The sequence below is a fragment of the Monopterus albus genome, unplaced genomic scaffold (assembly GCF_001952655.1).
Source record: "Monopterus albus unplaced genomic scaffold, M_albus_1.0 scaffold116.1, whole genome shotgun sequence".
NCBI lineage: Eukaryota > Metazoa > Chordata > Actinopteri > Synbranchiformes > Synbranchidae > Monopterus > Monopterus albus.
The window spans coordinates 116,983-133,878 of NW_018127996.1; the positions used below are offsets into that span (position 1 = coordinate 116,983).

The window sequence follows — 16,896 nt, forward strand, 5'->3', positions numbered from 1 at the left end:
CCTTTAAGGTTCCGTTGGACTCTTCTGGCTTCTAAGTGTTTTCCTTTTGAGTCCATACTTCACTTTCAGTGTGAACTATCTGATTCCTTTCGCAACAGCATGGCTGATTTCTCCATATCAATGTCCACTGAATATGAGAAGAATGTCATTAGAGACATCATTATCACTGGTAGATGGATCATTTCAAAAGAGCACATGCTGTTTAGAATGTGAGAGCACATTCCTTTAGCTTTCACTTCAATTCATCTCAATTCAAATGACATTCAGACCAGTTGTATTCGGTTCCATTCGATCAACTTTGTTCACTAGAGGAAGTTTTTAAAACAGCACAAACTCATACACCATGTGCCAAAGGAGGGTCTCTGTAAATGCAGAGGCTAAAATACGACTCATGCTTTATTACCTTATTTTGATATTTGTAGCACTATCATACCATATTCACAGTGATACAACAAGCCCATGTTTTAGTGAACAATCAAGCTTTGGTAAATTTTCCCACCAAGCATGTGACCTGACATCATCTTAGCAGGTAGATGTCGTCTTCCTTTTTTCTGAAGGGTCAATACAGGAGAAGATCCTATGCTGTAGTGAGTTGAAATTAGATCAACCTCAATAAAAGAAGACACACATGCACATGTAATATTTTAATTTCTAACTTCATGAAGTTGTCTTCTCCTGCATTATTCCCTCTATGTGTTGTTGCTCCTGTTAGGCCTAAGCTGCCTCTCAGTAAGCTGTCTCTGCTCTGCTCTGTTGCTGCAGGTCAAACTGTGGTATGACAAAGTGGGCCATCAGCTAATAGTCACCATCCTGGCCGCCAAAGACCTTCCACCCAGGGAAGATGGCCGGCCCAGGAACCCTTATGTCAAAATCTATTTCCTCCCCGATAGAAGGTAAGAGTAGGAAGAGTTATCATTTGCTGCTCTGCTTGGTTTACCCACCCCACTCATTTAATACCATATCATTTCATTGCATTCGGAAGTATACTTAACACTGGTGAAAAGCAAAGACATGAAGTAGACTGACGTGATGTAGATATGGTGTCACCAGTTCCTGTGTCATTGTTTTACATCAGGAAAGACAATATGGATATCTGTGGATGTGTCCAATTACTTTGTTGGAGGTTTTGGTGTAGTTTTGCAGTTTATTAAGCAGTTCTTTCTCATGCACTGATGAAGGATGCAGAAAGTGGGTCTTCAGAGAGATAGTACTGTCATCTTGCCATCTTGTTTTCATCAGCATGCCACAGTGCTGTGCTCTGTGCTGTGTTGTGTTTTTGACCTGTTGTATTCGTGGCTCTTCCCTATCATGGTTGTAAATAAAAACAGTTTGAATTATTGTTCCTCCAGCGACAAAAGCAAGAGGAGAACAAAAACAGTAAAGAAATCCTTAGAGCCCAAATGGAACCAGACCTTTATGTATTCTCCGGTGCACCGGCGGGAGTTTCGGGAGCGCATGCTGGAGATCACACTGTGGGACCAAGCCAGGGTGAGGGAGGAGGAGAGCGAATTTCTAGGAGAGGTAAGAAAACTAAGCCAATCGCCCACCACCGATATCAGGAACACTCCCTGACAGTATCTCAGTTTATTCTCTAGAATGGGATTAAGTCCTTAATACAGCCACTACAAGGTTTTTGGTGGTGCAGTCCTTGTCCAACACAGACAGGGAATTTTATTGTTTTTATTTTCCCTGTAAAATGCCCATTTCATCAGGAGGAAGGCAGCTGTTTGGGCTTGACCTGTGTGAATATCATGAAACTAGTGTGTGATGTGTTTTTCTGTAATGCCATCACTGAGTTACTTTGCACCCACTGGAGTGAGGACATTTTTGGGATAAGAGACCTTACTGTGGCCTTTACTTCTGACAGATCCTGATTGAGCTGGAGACGGCTCTTCTTGATGATGAGCCACACTGGTACAAGCTACAAACACATGATGTGTCCTCCATCCCGCTCCCACGTGCTTCCCCGAACACTCAGCGCAGGCAGCTCCATGGAGAGAGTCCAACAAGGCGGTTACAGAGTGCGTAAGATCCCTGTTCCTGACATGTGTGACAAAACTGTTTTTGATCTGCTGAAATTTACAATATAGAAAGAGTGGAAGTAACATCCCATAAAAAATAAACCAGCGTATACAAAGAGATATAAAGGCCCAAACCCCATTCACCCCCTTGCCTCTACCACTTAGCCCTAACTCTCTGTTCTGTGTGTTCACGTGTACTGTAGGGGTGTCTCGACTCTCTTTAGGATTGAGGGGTAGGACGAAGAGGTAGGGCTACATAGCCCTTCAAATGGAGGGTTTTTAGAGGCAGACTCAAAACCAAGTGGTATGATGCTAACTACAACAGTGACGTTGATGCTACACAAACAAATGCACCAGCATCCCCTGGTGTAAAAAACATATTTATTTGCTGTTGAACATCACAAACTGATGCTTTTATACCACGCAAAAGAATTCACCACAGCTGAAGATGGCATGGTGTGATTCAGAATTTCCCACAACAACTCATTGCATCCCCCGCCTTCGCCCGATTGCTGGCTGGGATTAGCTCCAACCCCCCCGTTTGGGAATGAGCGGTATAGAAGATGAATGAATGAATGAATGAATGAATGAATGAACTCCTTGCATCTGTTTATTTAACCACTGTTTTCAACCACTACTCGTTGTACCCATGTTTTGAGGGTTCAAAAATGAGAGTTAGTGGTGGAAAAGGGATTGAGGAAAAATACAGGAACATTGCCAGACATGCAGTAATCTCAGGCCCTGTGTTTTTCTCCACATCCTCTGGTCACAGTGCAGCAGCAGGAGGTAAACTATATCCACAAAACTGTGAGAAGTTGAAAAATTCAGCTTTTAAAATGGCACTGGTGGATGTCAAGCAAGCTCACATGAACGTGCAACTGTCTGGAGATAATGATCATTCAAGGAAATCCTTAAACTATCACTTAAGACGTTATTTTGTTAGAAAAAAAGTCTTGAAAGCGAGAGTTTGCAAAATGTGTATAAACTGAGTTGCTTCTCCATGGAAGTACTAGAACATACGTACACCTTGTTTTTTGAGCTTTAGGCCATATCTAAGATGATAATTCACAGTTGTAACATTGTAGATAATAACAAAAAAACAAAGAAAAACATGCCATGTGCCCTTTAATGAATTTCAAGTCCCATTGTCAACTGGTTTTCTGTTGGTACTTTAGTTTATCAAGGCTTTAACAACTTTTGTGGTTTATGCATCTTTTGTCTTTGTCATCTGCTTTGACAGACAAAGGCTCCTATTCATACAACTCAGGTAAAGGCCCCCAGCACTCAGAGGCAGTGCTGCTCTGTGAAGCATCTGAGTGTTGTCCTATTAAAAGACACCCCTTGTGCTCTGAGTCTGTGCTCCTTTTTCCATGACTGGTATAGGTCAGGTATAGGACATAGTGGTCTCTCCCTTTATTCATTCACCTGTTAAATATCTCACAGTCCTTCCTTGCAACTTACAACCTTATCCTGCAAAACTGCACTCGATCCTCATCCTAAAGTGGTGTTAATAAAGCTTAGGCTATGTGCCAGTCCTGACAGGAACAATACAATCTGATTATATAGGATATTTATTTTGACCACTTGCTTTTCCCCTGTGATATACTATATATTAATTATTATTTTGCCTGTTATGAATATTTTCCCTTTTAAAATTGCACAAAATACATTTGGCAAACCTTGCAGCTCATTCTGCTTTGCTTGTTTGTGTGTCTTTGATGCGAATATGTTCTTGACAATTGTTTTGGGAAGGGCTGGAGACTTACTGAGTACTTGTAATCTTACAAAAATAATCAAATCATTATCTCATCTTTGTGCATAAAATTTAACCAATACAAAATCCACATTGCTGTAGTTGTTTTTATGTCCCCCACCCAAACACTGCTACTTTTTACAACCAGATAGATACGTTCAGATGACTATGCAATAGTCAGTGTTACACAGAACTGCTTCATTGTACTGCTTCTAACAAACTCTTGAGGTTTGCTCACTTCCCCAGCAGGATACTTTTCTGGGTGCTTGTATTAGTGTGAGGTGAAAGAGCTGATAGCTGTAAAATGTTTTCAGTAAACTGAGATGAGAGGTTGGGAGCAACACTTATTTTGTTTTTTTTTTCTGAAAAAGCACATGTTTCCTGTCTATTTAAGTTGACTGAACGGTGAACGTGAACGTGGTGGGTTGGATGCAGGGAGGGGGCCGTGCTTTAGAGAGAGAGGGGTGATAAGGCTACTAGGGAGGATGAAGAAACACCTGTAAAGCCATATCACTTTTCCCATCCCACCCTCACTTGTAACCTGAATGATTTAATGCATATTTTCAGTGTCACAGCTCAAACAAAGAGAGATATGTTGTTTGTGTTGAGGCTGAGCAGCGCAATGTAGCATTATTTGTTATAGTTGATGCATATTTTGTGCAGTGCAATGGCAAGAGTTAGGGGCTGACCGTATTTTTACTGGATGTGCATCCTAATGGATTCAAAATTACATTCAGACCAGGGAGGCATAATGCCAAAAAAAAGGTGGATGAATGAAATAAAGAATGTGATCGACTCTCCCCCTCTTTCCTAATCTCTCCATCTGTCTCTTTCTATCCTGTACCACTTTTTATCTCTTCTATATGTCCATCTCTTTGTCTTCAAGGATCCCAGAGGATAAGTGACAGTGAGATATCAGACTACGATTGTGAAGATGGTGTTGGGGTAATAACAGGTAAACCAGCATGCAGTCCAAGACTTGAACGTGCAGCTCACTTTGAACTCATGTGCAGTTTTCATCAGGCCTTGTTATCGTACATATCTCTGACATTTTGTGTTTATTTCCTCTGGTGGTCGAAGTTAGCTAGCCTCTGACACATCACCACACATCAAATGTTTCAGACCTGATCAGCTTACAAATACCATTATATATTATTAGCAGAATAAAATGCTGCAGCCCGTCAACAGCAGGGAGCTTTTGTGTGCCTCCACACTGCTAGCTGCTCTTCTGCTGTACTCACTGAGACTCCAGGAGCACACGCTCACTGCACATCAGAGAGGGAGAGGTAGAGCTGTTACGAAAGGCTGAAAAGTACCTGAAATCTGCCCACATACAATCGCAACCTTGGGGAAAATGATGCTGAAATAGGTAGCTATGTCACTGAAAAAATAGGGACCTGCTTAATTTTTTTCGTGCAAAAAACAGTGCTAGAAGGCCCTATAGACTTTGTGATGCCTTTTCATTAAATATGATTTTTTCTATTCTTTCACTTGAAGACCAAAAAAAATTGCCAACTTTGTTTTTTGCAGAATGGAGATATCGATCTGTTCTGTTGGTTTACAGCTGATAATGTTTCACATCTCTGTGAGGACATTCAGGCTACAGAGAAGAAGGGCGAGTAAGAGTATAAGAAATAAAAAAAACTGCATTGAAGAGAGAAGTGAATAGAGTCAGTTAATGTAGCACGCTGCCTGTCAGACAAACAGCGAGGGAAGGAGTCTGAGCCTGAGCTTGCTGATGTTTCCGTTACTGTGGGGAATCCTCCTCCAGCCTCTTTATCATTCTCATCAGCCTCTCACTGCCTCACCATGCCAGTCCCCTTCATTCACAGAGAAGGGAATACCCCTTCACTCAACTCTGGTTATATTCGAGCTCCACCACATCTTAGAGTATCCTGCAATCTTTGCATTTAAAACATCTAACACTACTGTTTTTAGATTAGGAAGAAAAACTATTTTTTTATATCTAGAAGTGAACTCTCTCATTTCAGAGTACATCTAATCCAGCTGTGACCTTCACTTCTCTCCCCTCCTTCCACACCGAAGCAGCCTCATTCTTCTTATTAAATCCATTTAATTGTCAGTAAAGGTTCTCCTCTTTATATTTGTTTAACAAGTGGTACACATGCCAAGAGGAAGAGTAGATTTAATTTGGCTCTGCATGGAAAATGACTGCTCTGCTGCAGGATGCTCTGGGTTGGAGCTACTGTTTAGAAATGAAAGATTTTTTTCTATGTTAAACCCAACGTACATCAGAATGAAGCAAGAGACACATTTTTTAATTATTTATTTAGCTTTGGTTGATAAAAGAAAGAAAGCAAGTGTATGAGAATAGTGAAACTACAGTGTGTGACAGGTTCAGAATCAGACCTGCATCCACTTGTAATCAGGACTGATCAAATGTTTTAACTGTGTGGAATGTTCTAATTTTGTGCACAGCTACCTTCCATCAAAAAGAAAATCTTATCATGTCAATATGTCAAAATTCCTTAAATGAAGATCAGCATTTCTTCATCATGTTCTACCTTTTCTTCTTTCCCAACCTTTGATTCAGGGTTTCTTTACCTCATTTTAACATGCTGTACACTTTATTGAATATGAATCCATTATAACAGTGTTAAACACTGACTTTAACCATGGCTGCTATCCCTGTGTGTTTATTGGTTAATGAACTCATTCAAGATCACTGGACTAATCAGTCTTGCAAAGAAAATTTATTATAATGTTTCTGATTTTTTTAAAGGCTATTTTCATTTTTAATGCACAATGTTAACACAGCTGATGAATTTTACCTAGTTCTCATTTTTGGAATATTGAGACTCAGCAAAATGAAAACAGAGAATCTGTCACCTTGTGCAGAACAGCATGTAGCATAACTTTGAAAATGTAAATAGAACTCTGTTGTATTTGTGATGTTGGTACATAAATTAGTAACCATCTAAATAACCCAGGACCCTCTCCTTCTTGATCTCCCTCTGTCCCGTCTTCACAGACTACAGGCCGAATGGCAGAGACTTCCAGAGCTCCACGTTGTCTGTTCCTGAGCAGGTGATGTCATCCAACCACTGCTCTCGGTCAGCTGATATAAACAGGGCGCGGTCACGTTCTCCCAGTGTTCCCCCACCCTCCAGGTAACTCCTGGGCTAAACCTTGACATCTGGTTATACACATGTTTCGTTTTCTTTATTGAGGTGTATATCATGATTATGTTCATATGATAATGATGTACTTTACACTATAATTTTGTGTTTTTTGAACATTTGGAGATGGATGTATTAACTTTCTTGCTTGGGAATTGTTTCAGTTTTGCTGATGGAAAGACATGCAGGTTTGATTATCTTAGTTGGAAGACATGACAGTCGGGTTACTGTGAAAAAAATGAGAAATTTGAAAATAGTCACCCATTTTGTTGTAGCATCAAGTGCTGCTGTGCTCACGAGTTGCAAATGCATATCACTCCTATGTAGGATGCAGTGTTCCTAGTAGTTGCTGTGAGTTCTTCAGCCTCTGTATGAAACCATGTGCCCCCAGGCCAGTAGGGGGCAGTGAATGGTGTTTTACATGAGGAGTGATCCAGTCCACTTCTGTCACACAGCAGAAGTCTGGGCCTGGACTTTGGCCTTAAGCCCTCTCAGTACAGCTCCCCCTCTAGAGTGGACCACAACAGTGTGTGGGAAGATAACGACTCACCTGGCAGGTACAGACCCTCCCCACTTTATCCTTGTGCACAGTAGGCGCATGGACATGCAGTGGGCATGCATGAGCAGATGCTGACAAGCACATGTGGGGGCTGATGAGTAGATCTGCAGGGAGGTGTTTCTGCACACATTGCCTTAGACTATCTGTAAACCAATCTATTATGCTTTCAATTTTGTGACATCCCTGCTTTTACAGAGCAACGGTTTCCTTTCTTTGTAAATATGTGAGCAAATTATTTTTAACCTGATACAGTGGTGTGGATCCCCTATGCCTTGATACTGGCTTCCTCTGTTTTCCTCCATACTGGATATAAACTGTATTGCTCCAAACTTCCAAAAGAAAGATTTGTGTGTGTGTATCTGTGAAAACAAATAAACACAACAGATACACAATAAAGAGTATCACACTCTAAAGATAAAAATGAAGTTATATCACATAAAATGTCAGAAAAAGACTAATTTGATCACAGTTCAAATTCAGAACAGACCTGGATAAGATGCCACTCCATCTTACAGTGTGTCCAGTAGGATGAAATTATGCAAGAACCATTTAGAGCCACTGATGAAAATGCTGCTATAGTACTGCTATCTTTATGGTCAACAGAAAGTGGTCAGTTATCCATCTTCACTATGTTTTGTGAGGGTTGGAAAATGTTGCTCAAGGAGTCCATCCATAGCCTTGGCTCTGCCAGGCTGCAGCTACTTTCTCCTGTCCAATTAACTTTATTTGATATTTCTGAGGCTTGGTCTAAATCAGTGTCAGATGCATAAAATGCACTTATCTAAATTGTCTGGGACAGTGCTCACTTCAGTGTATTTCAGCTGCTTTAATTAACAGTGTCTGGTTATTTACCGAAAACAGTTGAACATGACACAGCAAATGAGTCACGGAGAATCTGAATTTATCCCAGAACTCCTACACTATTAAAGATATGTCCTCTGGAATTTCTATGGCTTTTCTTAGGGCTGGAATTTGATTTAAAACTTGTGTCATTTTCACTGCATTTTCTGCTTTTAGAACTATTTTTGTAATTGTGTCTGTAAAAAGAAGAAATCTTTTGTAATCCACATGATCTTACGTTGCTTTATCATCCAGTAGAAGGGACACCAAGCAGGTTTAGGTGTTTGGACTGCACTGTTTTGTTCTCTCCTCTGTGAATGATGCTGGCATGCTCAGTGTACCTCTTTCATCTGTCTGTGTGCTGAAGCTGATGAAGACATCTCTTCACCATCTGATTTCTCAGCCTCTCTTATTTTCCTAGCCTGTTCTTTCTCTTTGAAACTATTACTGTATATTAGCCTTTCCTATGAACCTTCTCAGTCTCTTTACATCCTGTTTCTTTGAGAAGTCTCTCGTTCTCTCTCCCTCAGTTTCCTCACCCCTCCATCTGTGTTGCTATGACTCTATCTCCAACCCCCCACCCTCCCCTGTTCCACCTCCTCCTCTGCTTCTTCCTCAGCACCATCTCAGATCCATCTCTGTCTTCTCTCCTCCTTCCATGTGGTCGCAGCCATTTTCTCACCCTACCTCGAACCAGACACACTCACCTTTTTGATGATCCCCAAAAGGACACCAGGTAGACTTTTACCTGAACTCGCATGAAGCCCCATCTCTGCACCTCAGCACCCAGTCAACTCTAGCCCACAAATCCTTTCTTTTCACTCTTCTTTTATTTGGGTGTTGAACACATGGCACTGACACTATGGCTATCAAAGCTTTACCTCATTGTAGTCTGTGGCGAGTGGCCATAAGGTCGTTTGAAGTCCACTAAGTCTAACCTACAGTCATCTATCACACCACATATGTGAAAATGTTATAAAGGACATTCATATCACCTAGCCATTGTCAGTGCCATGATTGTTGTGCTGTAGTGTTAACTTATATATAATGTATATATTTCTTCTGCAGAAGATTAAATATATACATAATGTGTGTTACTTTTCAGTAGTAGAGTATAATTTGAATGATAATTTGACCATACACTTCGTCCGTCCACTATCAGCATTGCTTACTCTCACTTCTCACCATCTCATTTCCATGAGAGCATTTTTCTCCAAACGTTTGCCATGTGAACAAGTGTGATTCCTACTCTAGATGAATACATTTCTCTTTTCACCTTATTCACCAAAAGAGACTATGGCAATACTGAAAATGGATAAGTGTTCTGTGGTTGTGAAGTCTTGTCCAGCAGAGGTGCTTTCTCCTACAAACATGGAGATGCATTCAGTGTAGTAGTGTATATTAGCTTTGCATCTATGGGTTGATATATATGTATGTACTGTATTCAGACAGATATAAACACTCTGGATTTTGGGTTGACATATATGTATGTACTGTATTCAGACAGATTACAGGTAAAGTCTGTTACTGGTATTCACAAGTATATTCCAAAATCCTTTGCAGTTTTTTTTTTTTTTTTGTATTCATTTGTTACCTGCCGTTGTGGTGAAAAAAATTGAATGCTGACCAGTTATATTTTTTCGCCAGCCGCAACCATCGTGTGTACCCAATCTGCAGAGAGGAAGCAGTCAGGTTACTGCGTTCCACTAGGATGACCCGCGCCTATTCTGAGGGCGCCTACTCCTCCGACTATGACTATGAGAGGTATTAACATGCACTGCCGCTGCATCTGTGCATCCGCCATCATGTGGTCTCCTCAAGCTGTCCCTCGTCCGTCTTTACTTTATCCGTGATCGTACATGTGATGACAGTAAAAGATATCCTGTCTGATATCGGTTTTTGTTCAGGAGTCATCACAGCTCTGAAGTTGTGTAGATGTACGGTAACGGTACACAACTGCCTCTGTATGTTGAGGCTCAGAGCTACAGTATTTGTGTTGCTAATGTTAGCTGTATGTATTCTGGTTGTTGAGTGAAGTGCTGGCCAGCACCTGAATGTTTCTTTGTCGATGTCTTTGTTTTATGTACCCATGTGCATTATACCAACAACAATATGTTGTTCAGTGGTGTGTCGTTCTTTTTTACATGCTATCGGCAGTTGTTTTTTGCTTACCCATACACTGGCATCTCAGATGCGTTGCCCTTTGGCTTTTTGTGTCTGGCCTGAATGGGCTGCTGGCCCATTCCAAGCACAGATTTTAATAGGCCTGCTGACACCCATCCATCCCAAGGACCCACACCAGTGTCCTGGTGTGCCAATAAAAAACAGAACTCTCATGGCCCCCTCTAGAAAAACGCTGTAAATGACTCCATTTTTCTGTCTTCAGTCTTCCACCTGCTCCATCTGGCTTTCAGTAAGCAATAACATGACTTTTGTGCCATTTCTCTCCTCACCAGGAGAACAAAAGTGATGAGTCCTCAGAACCCACCCTGAGAGCCTGACTGGCTTTATTAAAGTGTCACATAGTTTCCCTAAGGCCCAGCTTGGCTTGACTTCAGGCTCAGCCAATAGCCTAGACAGCCATTAACAAGAGCTCTGTTTATTTCTTTATTCTCCCTTTCTTTTTGTCTCAACTGAGAGAAGAGCGAAAGCAGCTAGAATTACAGCGTTATCCACAGAGGTGTAGAACAGCTTTCCTTCCTCTCTCCTTACAGATACAGTTTGTTTTTGTCTGCACCCAGGCACAGTAAAAGCAAGCATGAGAAGTGAATAGAAAGGAGGGTACAACAGACATGTTAAAGAGGAAAAGCAGAAAAAGATAAGCAGTGCAGAACATTAGTGGTGTTTGAGGCTTTTGGCAAATGTCTTGGTTTAGGTGATTTCCCCGTAGAACATGAGAAGATGTTTTTCATGGTTCTGTTGTTTTCAGTGCATCACCCCAGAGTGTACCTTGAGTGGGACAAAGCCTGCAGAGTTAAGCATTTACACTGCAGCTTTTCCAAGCACAGAAATCTCAGTTTTAATCCAGTAACAATACAGTGAGTGGTGATATTCCAGTATATGTACTGTAAGTCATGGCTATACAGTACATCAAATTACACCTAATGAGGTGTTTGATTTGTAACAGATATAACCCTCATATTACCCATAAATCCTTGGCCGTAACTACCTCATTAGGGGAACCCATTTATGATTATGTTGACCATTGCTGTAAATGAGTGTAGATAAAGAATGTTCAAGGCTAATTGGGGTCACTAACTGATGAGCACCTGATTTGCTATTGGTGACAGAAAGGCCATTTTCTCTACTGGACAGTCTTTCACACTGCTAAGGGCTACAGACACTAGAGGACTATGAAAGGATTATGTGATATTTACAAATCAAATAATTGATTTTCTTCCACATTCTCAGAAATATTCCACAAAGTCGTGATTTTAAATTATTTGAGAGTCTGTTAGCCCCCACATATTTGTGTTGTGTAGATACCACCATGTCTTCTGCCCTTAAAAATCCAATGAATATGATGGTTTAGTTAAACACCAGGTTTGGGGGAACTTTTGAATGGTTTACGATTTATGAATTTAAACTTTAAAGAACATTTGTGCATGCTGTAATGATGAATATTTCCTTTCACTGTTATGATATGTGCGGTTTTGTGAATGTTTTTTTATTTTCTCTGTGGAAAGTTAAAGAATATCAGTGATTTTCCTGGTTGAGAACCTCACCTACTTTTTTCAGCAGCTCTTCAGATTGGCAAGATTTGCCTTCGTCTTCACTGTGTTAAAAACTGCACATATAATAGCTTTTTCAGGAAATAACAGAGCTAAATGCAATGGGAAGATGCACTTCACCTTTTGCCCACACCTCACCCTACCTCAAAGAGCTTGCAGAAGAACACACACCCATCACATGCAGTATTTAGAAACAGCACATGGTCGCTGGCAGGTGTACACACTGTGAAGGTATCACTGTTAATTGACTACACAGGCCGTAAGCCATACAGAAGCCACCAAGGTCCTCTGTTGACCTTTAAAATCAGGTGAGTATCTTCTCATAGACAACAACAGAATAAAACCGTAATGTTAACAGACAAAGAGTTGCATGGAAGTTGAGTCATATACTGTACAGTAGGTGCATGTCAGGAAAGCAAAACTGCACCACAAGTGGCCATAGAACATTTTAGATGTCATGGAAGAAAAACAGTTGTCAACTGTACATGCACTTCCAATGCTAAAGGTACATTAACAAAGATTTTTAACACTGTCTGGTAAATCCAGTGCCTGTAAAGGTACTCTAGTGAATTTCATCTCCGCCTATAAAGGTTCTAGTGAGACTCAAAACAAACTCGCACCATCTTTGCCCCTCCTGTCCTGTTTCCTGAAGCTACAACATAAACAATGGATGCCTGACTCCAACAAACTGTACAAAAGGCAGCTCCAGTCCACAGCTAGCATTGGCTCTATGGCAGCATTGTTGCTCCTTGACAGGATCAACTTAGTCATGTCTGTTCTGATCAGGACATGAACTGCTAAACCGGTTCAGCTTTTAGGTCACGTCATGGTGACAGTGGGGATGTCTTGAAACAGAAATTAGCTGATGAAAGCTTAGGTAACATAGCACACAGATAAGGATGACAGAGCTTTTGCTGTGGTGACCTCTTCGGTATGGCAGGCGGTGTTTTGGATGGAGTCTAACATGTAACTGCCAAGAGGTCCTCTATGGCTGGCTGTTAATAATTCATAATAATAACAGTTTAAAAAATGTTTCTTAAAGCTTTTGTTAGGTGGATGATATAAGGATCATACTTTGACAACTCAGGGTAGAGAAGATGGAACAAGAACAGAAGCACTGTATGTACCACAGTGTCACTTTACTTATCAGACCCTGTGTAAAATCTTGTCTTTTGACATTAAAATGCTGTCTGCTATTCTCTAAGAGTTGCTGAATAATTTTACTGATTCACTTTAGGGGCCCGTAGCTAAATATCTGCATTTTGGTCCATTAATTGGAAGTCATAGCCAACTGACCATTTTCCAAGTGGTTGCTGTGTTTAATATTCTTAAATGTGTTTTTCTTGCTTTCATAATAGGCATTAATATCCAATAAATATCCTGAGATCTACATTCAGTTCATTCCATGACAGACTTGTCAGAAAGACTAATGCGTGTATGCAGACAGAACTCTGCATACACGCATTACAGCGCAAGTATAATTAAATTTGGCCATAACAAAATCATACACTATTTTCAGTCCCTGTTTTGACCAAGTTTCAATTTAATTTCCTTACAATATGTTTAAGTGACTGGCTACAAGGGGGAAAATCATGTTCAGAAATTTTAACATGTTTGTTGTGATCTGAAAAATTGTCAACTATAACATATACAGTACAATGTTAAATGGATAAATGGCTTAAAACATGCAAGAACACAGGCATAGTCCTCAAGCACCACACACCTCAGATCAGTTTCGATGGTGCAACAAATTTCTGTGCCCTTCATACTGTCCACCCTGCCAGCATAGTATCCCTGTCCTGCTGGGGTGCCACTGAGTGCCTGCCTATTTTTCAATAACCTCTGTAGGAACCACGGAGCCATGGATAGACATGAGTATCACAGCAGGTCCCGCTCTGCAGACCAGCGGCCCACTATAGAGCGCCCCACGTCACGCTCACGCTCCACTGAACGCCCCCACGACTCTTCGCTCATGAGGTCCATGCCTTCTCTGCCATCTGGGAGGTCTGCTCCCCCCTCACCTGCCTTGACGAGGTGTGACCCAAATCGGAGACGCTAACCAGCTTAGCACAGAAACAGACTGGAGTTTTAGACGTGCAGTCATTTCCCTTGTGCACAGCTACTCTGAAAGGAGAAATCATTTTAAGCATAGTGTTAAAACTTCATTAAGTAGACCAAAGAACCACAGTTTTCTGGCCAAGTATCGTTGTAAGAGAAAAGCCCACTGAATACATTAAACTTAACCAGTTAACAGAATACTATTAAGTGCAGTATAGGCATACAGAGCTTTAATTTACTACGTTCCAGGTTGGTTAATCAGCCTAGCTACTGGACTGGCTACCTATTGTACTAACATAGCTTCATAATGGGTTATATCATATTGCCAAATGAATCAAATAAGAAGTAGATGTTTTGTTTTTTGTCAGTTATTGTCCTTGCCAAGCCGCCAAGCACTTGCTCAAGTAGGATTTGTTGGGTTTTTCCTCTATAATATTTATTTATAATATTAGACCTTACTTTGTAAAGTGTCCTGACATGGTGTTTGTTGTGATTTGGCACTATACAAATACATTTGAATTGAATTGAACTGAAGTTGGTCCGCTAGCTAGAGGATTGTAACTGTGAAATCTCTGGTTCTTTGCTCTAATGTAATTTCCTCTGCCAGAGCAGCTTCCCATCTAAAACCCCTGTAGAAGTAAGCCAGTTCAGACCTTGTCCAATGAGCTCGTACCCAGTCAACTGAGCTTGACGAACTCACAGAGTGGACGAGGAAACCCACATCACTCCCACCGACCTGCTACCCTCCCAGTCCCCTGTTCTCCTCCCTCACCTTGCTTCACCCACCCACCTCCCCCTCACAATTAACCCATCCCCCATATGGCCACTTTCTTTTTTTGTCCCCAAAAGCACGAGTGCTGTGTTTTCTTTACACATCTCCCAGGCACGATAATCCTGACACTGTAGACGCCGTGCTGCTGACTCATCTTAATTTGGAACACACTGCTCATACGCTTGTGTGAGTATAGCAGTGATGGGCCGACATTTTGCTTCGATTTCATTACTAACATCTACTGATGCCGTTTATCCTGTGATGGCATTCAGGGTTAATTAATTCATTTATTTATTTTTGTTTTTGGGGAAGGTCTGATTGCATGGTCACGCTGTTTCTGCATTGAACTCGTCTTTCCTTGCAGCTTGATGAGTCGACTGTACATGTGATTCACTCCTGGCATCTTTTATTGCAGCTCAACTCCCTACAGTTGATGTATCCCTTCACTTCCATGCCATGTGCCAAACATCACTGCTGCGTACATTGGTTTTATTTTTGTAATGTTTCTAATAATAAGGAGTCTTCTTCTCTTTGTTTCCCCATACATCAGAACAATTACTGTCACAGACTACCTGCTGTTCAGCTGGACAGTTACTTTTATCAAAGCAAATATATATATGGTGTTTGAAGTAAATGAATAAGTGGTTCTAGACAGGTGGATTAAATCATGTCACTTACCTATTGTAGCAAGTAGTTAGTTTTTAAGGTATATACATATATGGTACCAAATGTCTCCTGTTTGAAAGATTGTTTGTGTTTCTCACACTGTGGTGTGGGTGCAACATGGCCTGGCCGTGCATCCATCAAAAACTCTTGTCCTAATTTGAGTCTTATGCCAGATTCTACCACTTTTTGTCATATAGGGCGCATCCTCGTAGTGGATCAGTCCAGACCAGCCCCGCCAGTACTCCCATGTCGAGTAGACGAGGAAGGCAACTACCGCAGCTTCCACCCACTGGGAAGGACAGAAGTAAGTGTTTTCTGTTTGTACCACAGGGCTTGCCTCATGTTTTTATTAGTGCGATAGTGTGCTTCTGTTCAGCATCCTGTAATTATATATTTTTTATTTGTCGGTCCAAACAGTTTGGGCCTGAGGACGCACTTTGGTTTTACAGCAGTTTCCGTTTTAATTCTGAAAAATGGCTGGCACCTTTAGTATAGCTAAAGAAAATATCATACATGCTAGGAATTTTCTTTGTTTTGTTTCACTGGTGTTTACTTTCCATTCATGACATACTCGGTTCCTTTTCCATTTCTCTCTCAGAAGATGGAGACGAAGGAACAGAGCCTTATGAAGGTCTGTAGCTGAATGTGTGGGCTTAGTCTTTCAGACTAGGTGTGCTAGTTGAGCCACACCTTATTCTGAAGGTCAAAACCCTGTATGCAACAGTGGCTGGCTGGGTTCACTGGAGGCTGAGCTTATTCTGTACCCCTTGAACCCTCACTCTGTTGCAACTGTGTAACGTACAGTTGAGATGTCCTGTGCCATTGTGTTGTACTTACTTGTAGGTCTGTCTGGATCCTGCTGTTGATAGTACCAGTGTTGTGTTCAAACGTACTGTAGCTTCCCCGTTTCTTTGTTTTGAGTTATAATGTATACTTATGCTAGATATTGTTTTTATTTGTCTGGGAATGATTGATGTATTTTAACTTCTTGGACTGCTGAGATACTTCACTACCAAAGATAATCAAGCGCTTTACTGTGCTCAAAGCCTAGTTGACCCTGTCTAGCAGGCAGTGATTAAGGCACAACAGTATGAACTTTCCACATCCCTCACAACTACAAAGTGACATTTAAAGTCATGTTTGTTCCTCAGCACTCCGTTATCAAATGTTATGTGTTGTTGTAGTAACTTGTGACGTGTACTGTAAAAAGCACAGTAATGAAAGCAGGGGTTGTTTTGCTGTGAAAAACAAAGATACTGTAGTTCAGTGGCTTTGCAGTGACTGGAGGGAATGATGGGACAGGAGGTGTGGCAGTTCTGGAGAACTTGTCAAAGCACTTGCAGAACTCTTTTGTCA

At 41.1% G+C, this 16,896-nt stretch overlaps 1 protein-coding gene across 24 annotated transcripts in view; it reads left to right on the plus strand.

The window, feature by feature from the left end:
* The window catches only part of rims2a (regulating synaptic membrane exocytosis 2a), a 78,954-nt gene that overhangs the window by 14,365 nt on the left and 47,693 nt on the right, over window positions 1-16,896 (plus strand). For 13 of the 24 annotated variants that reach the window (XM_020611628.1, XM_020611610.1, XM_020611613.1 and 10 more), the window contains 10 exons: window positions 763-893; window positions 1,329-1,521; window positions 1,868-2,021; window positions 4,661-4,729; window positions 6,767-6,905; window positions 8,984-9,049; window positions 9,961-10,077; window positions 13,893-14,078; window positions 15,738-15,844; window positions 16,139-16,171. In XM_020611628.1, the coding sequence (XP_020467284.1) occupies window positions 763-893; window positions 1,329-1,521; window positions 1,868-2,021; window positions 4,661-4,729; window positions 6,767-6,905; window positions 8,984-9,049; window positions 9,961-10,077; window positions 13,893-14,078; window positions 15,738-15,844; window positions 16,139-16,171 (1,195 nt within the window). The remainder of the gene's footprint in view (window positions 1-762; window positions 894-1,328; window positions 1,522-1,867; window positions 2,022-4,660; window positions 4,730-6,766; window positions 6,906-8,983; window positions 9,050-9,960; window positions 10,078-13,892; window positions 14,079-15,737; window positions 15,845-16,138; window positions 16,172-16,896) is intronic. The other 11 variants (XM_020611615.1, XM_020611616.1, XM_020611626.1 and 8 more) reach the window with 6 other exon arrangements.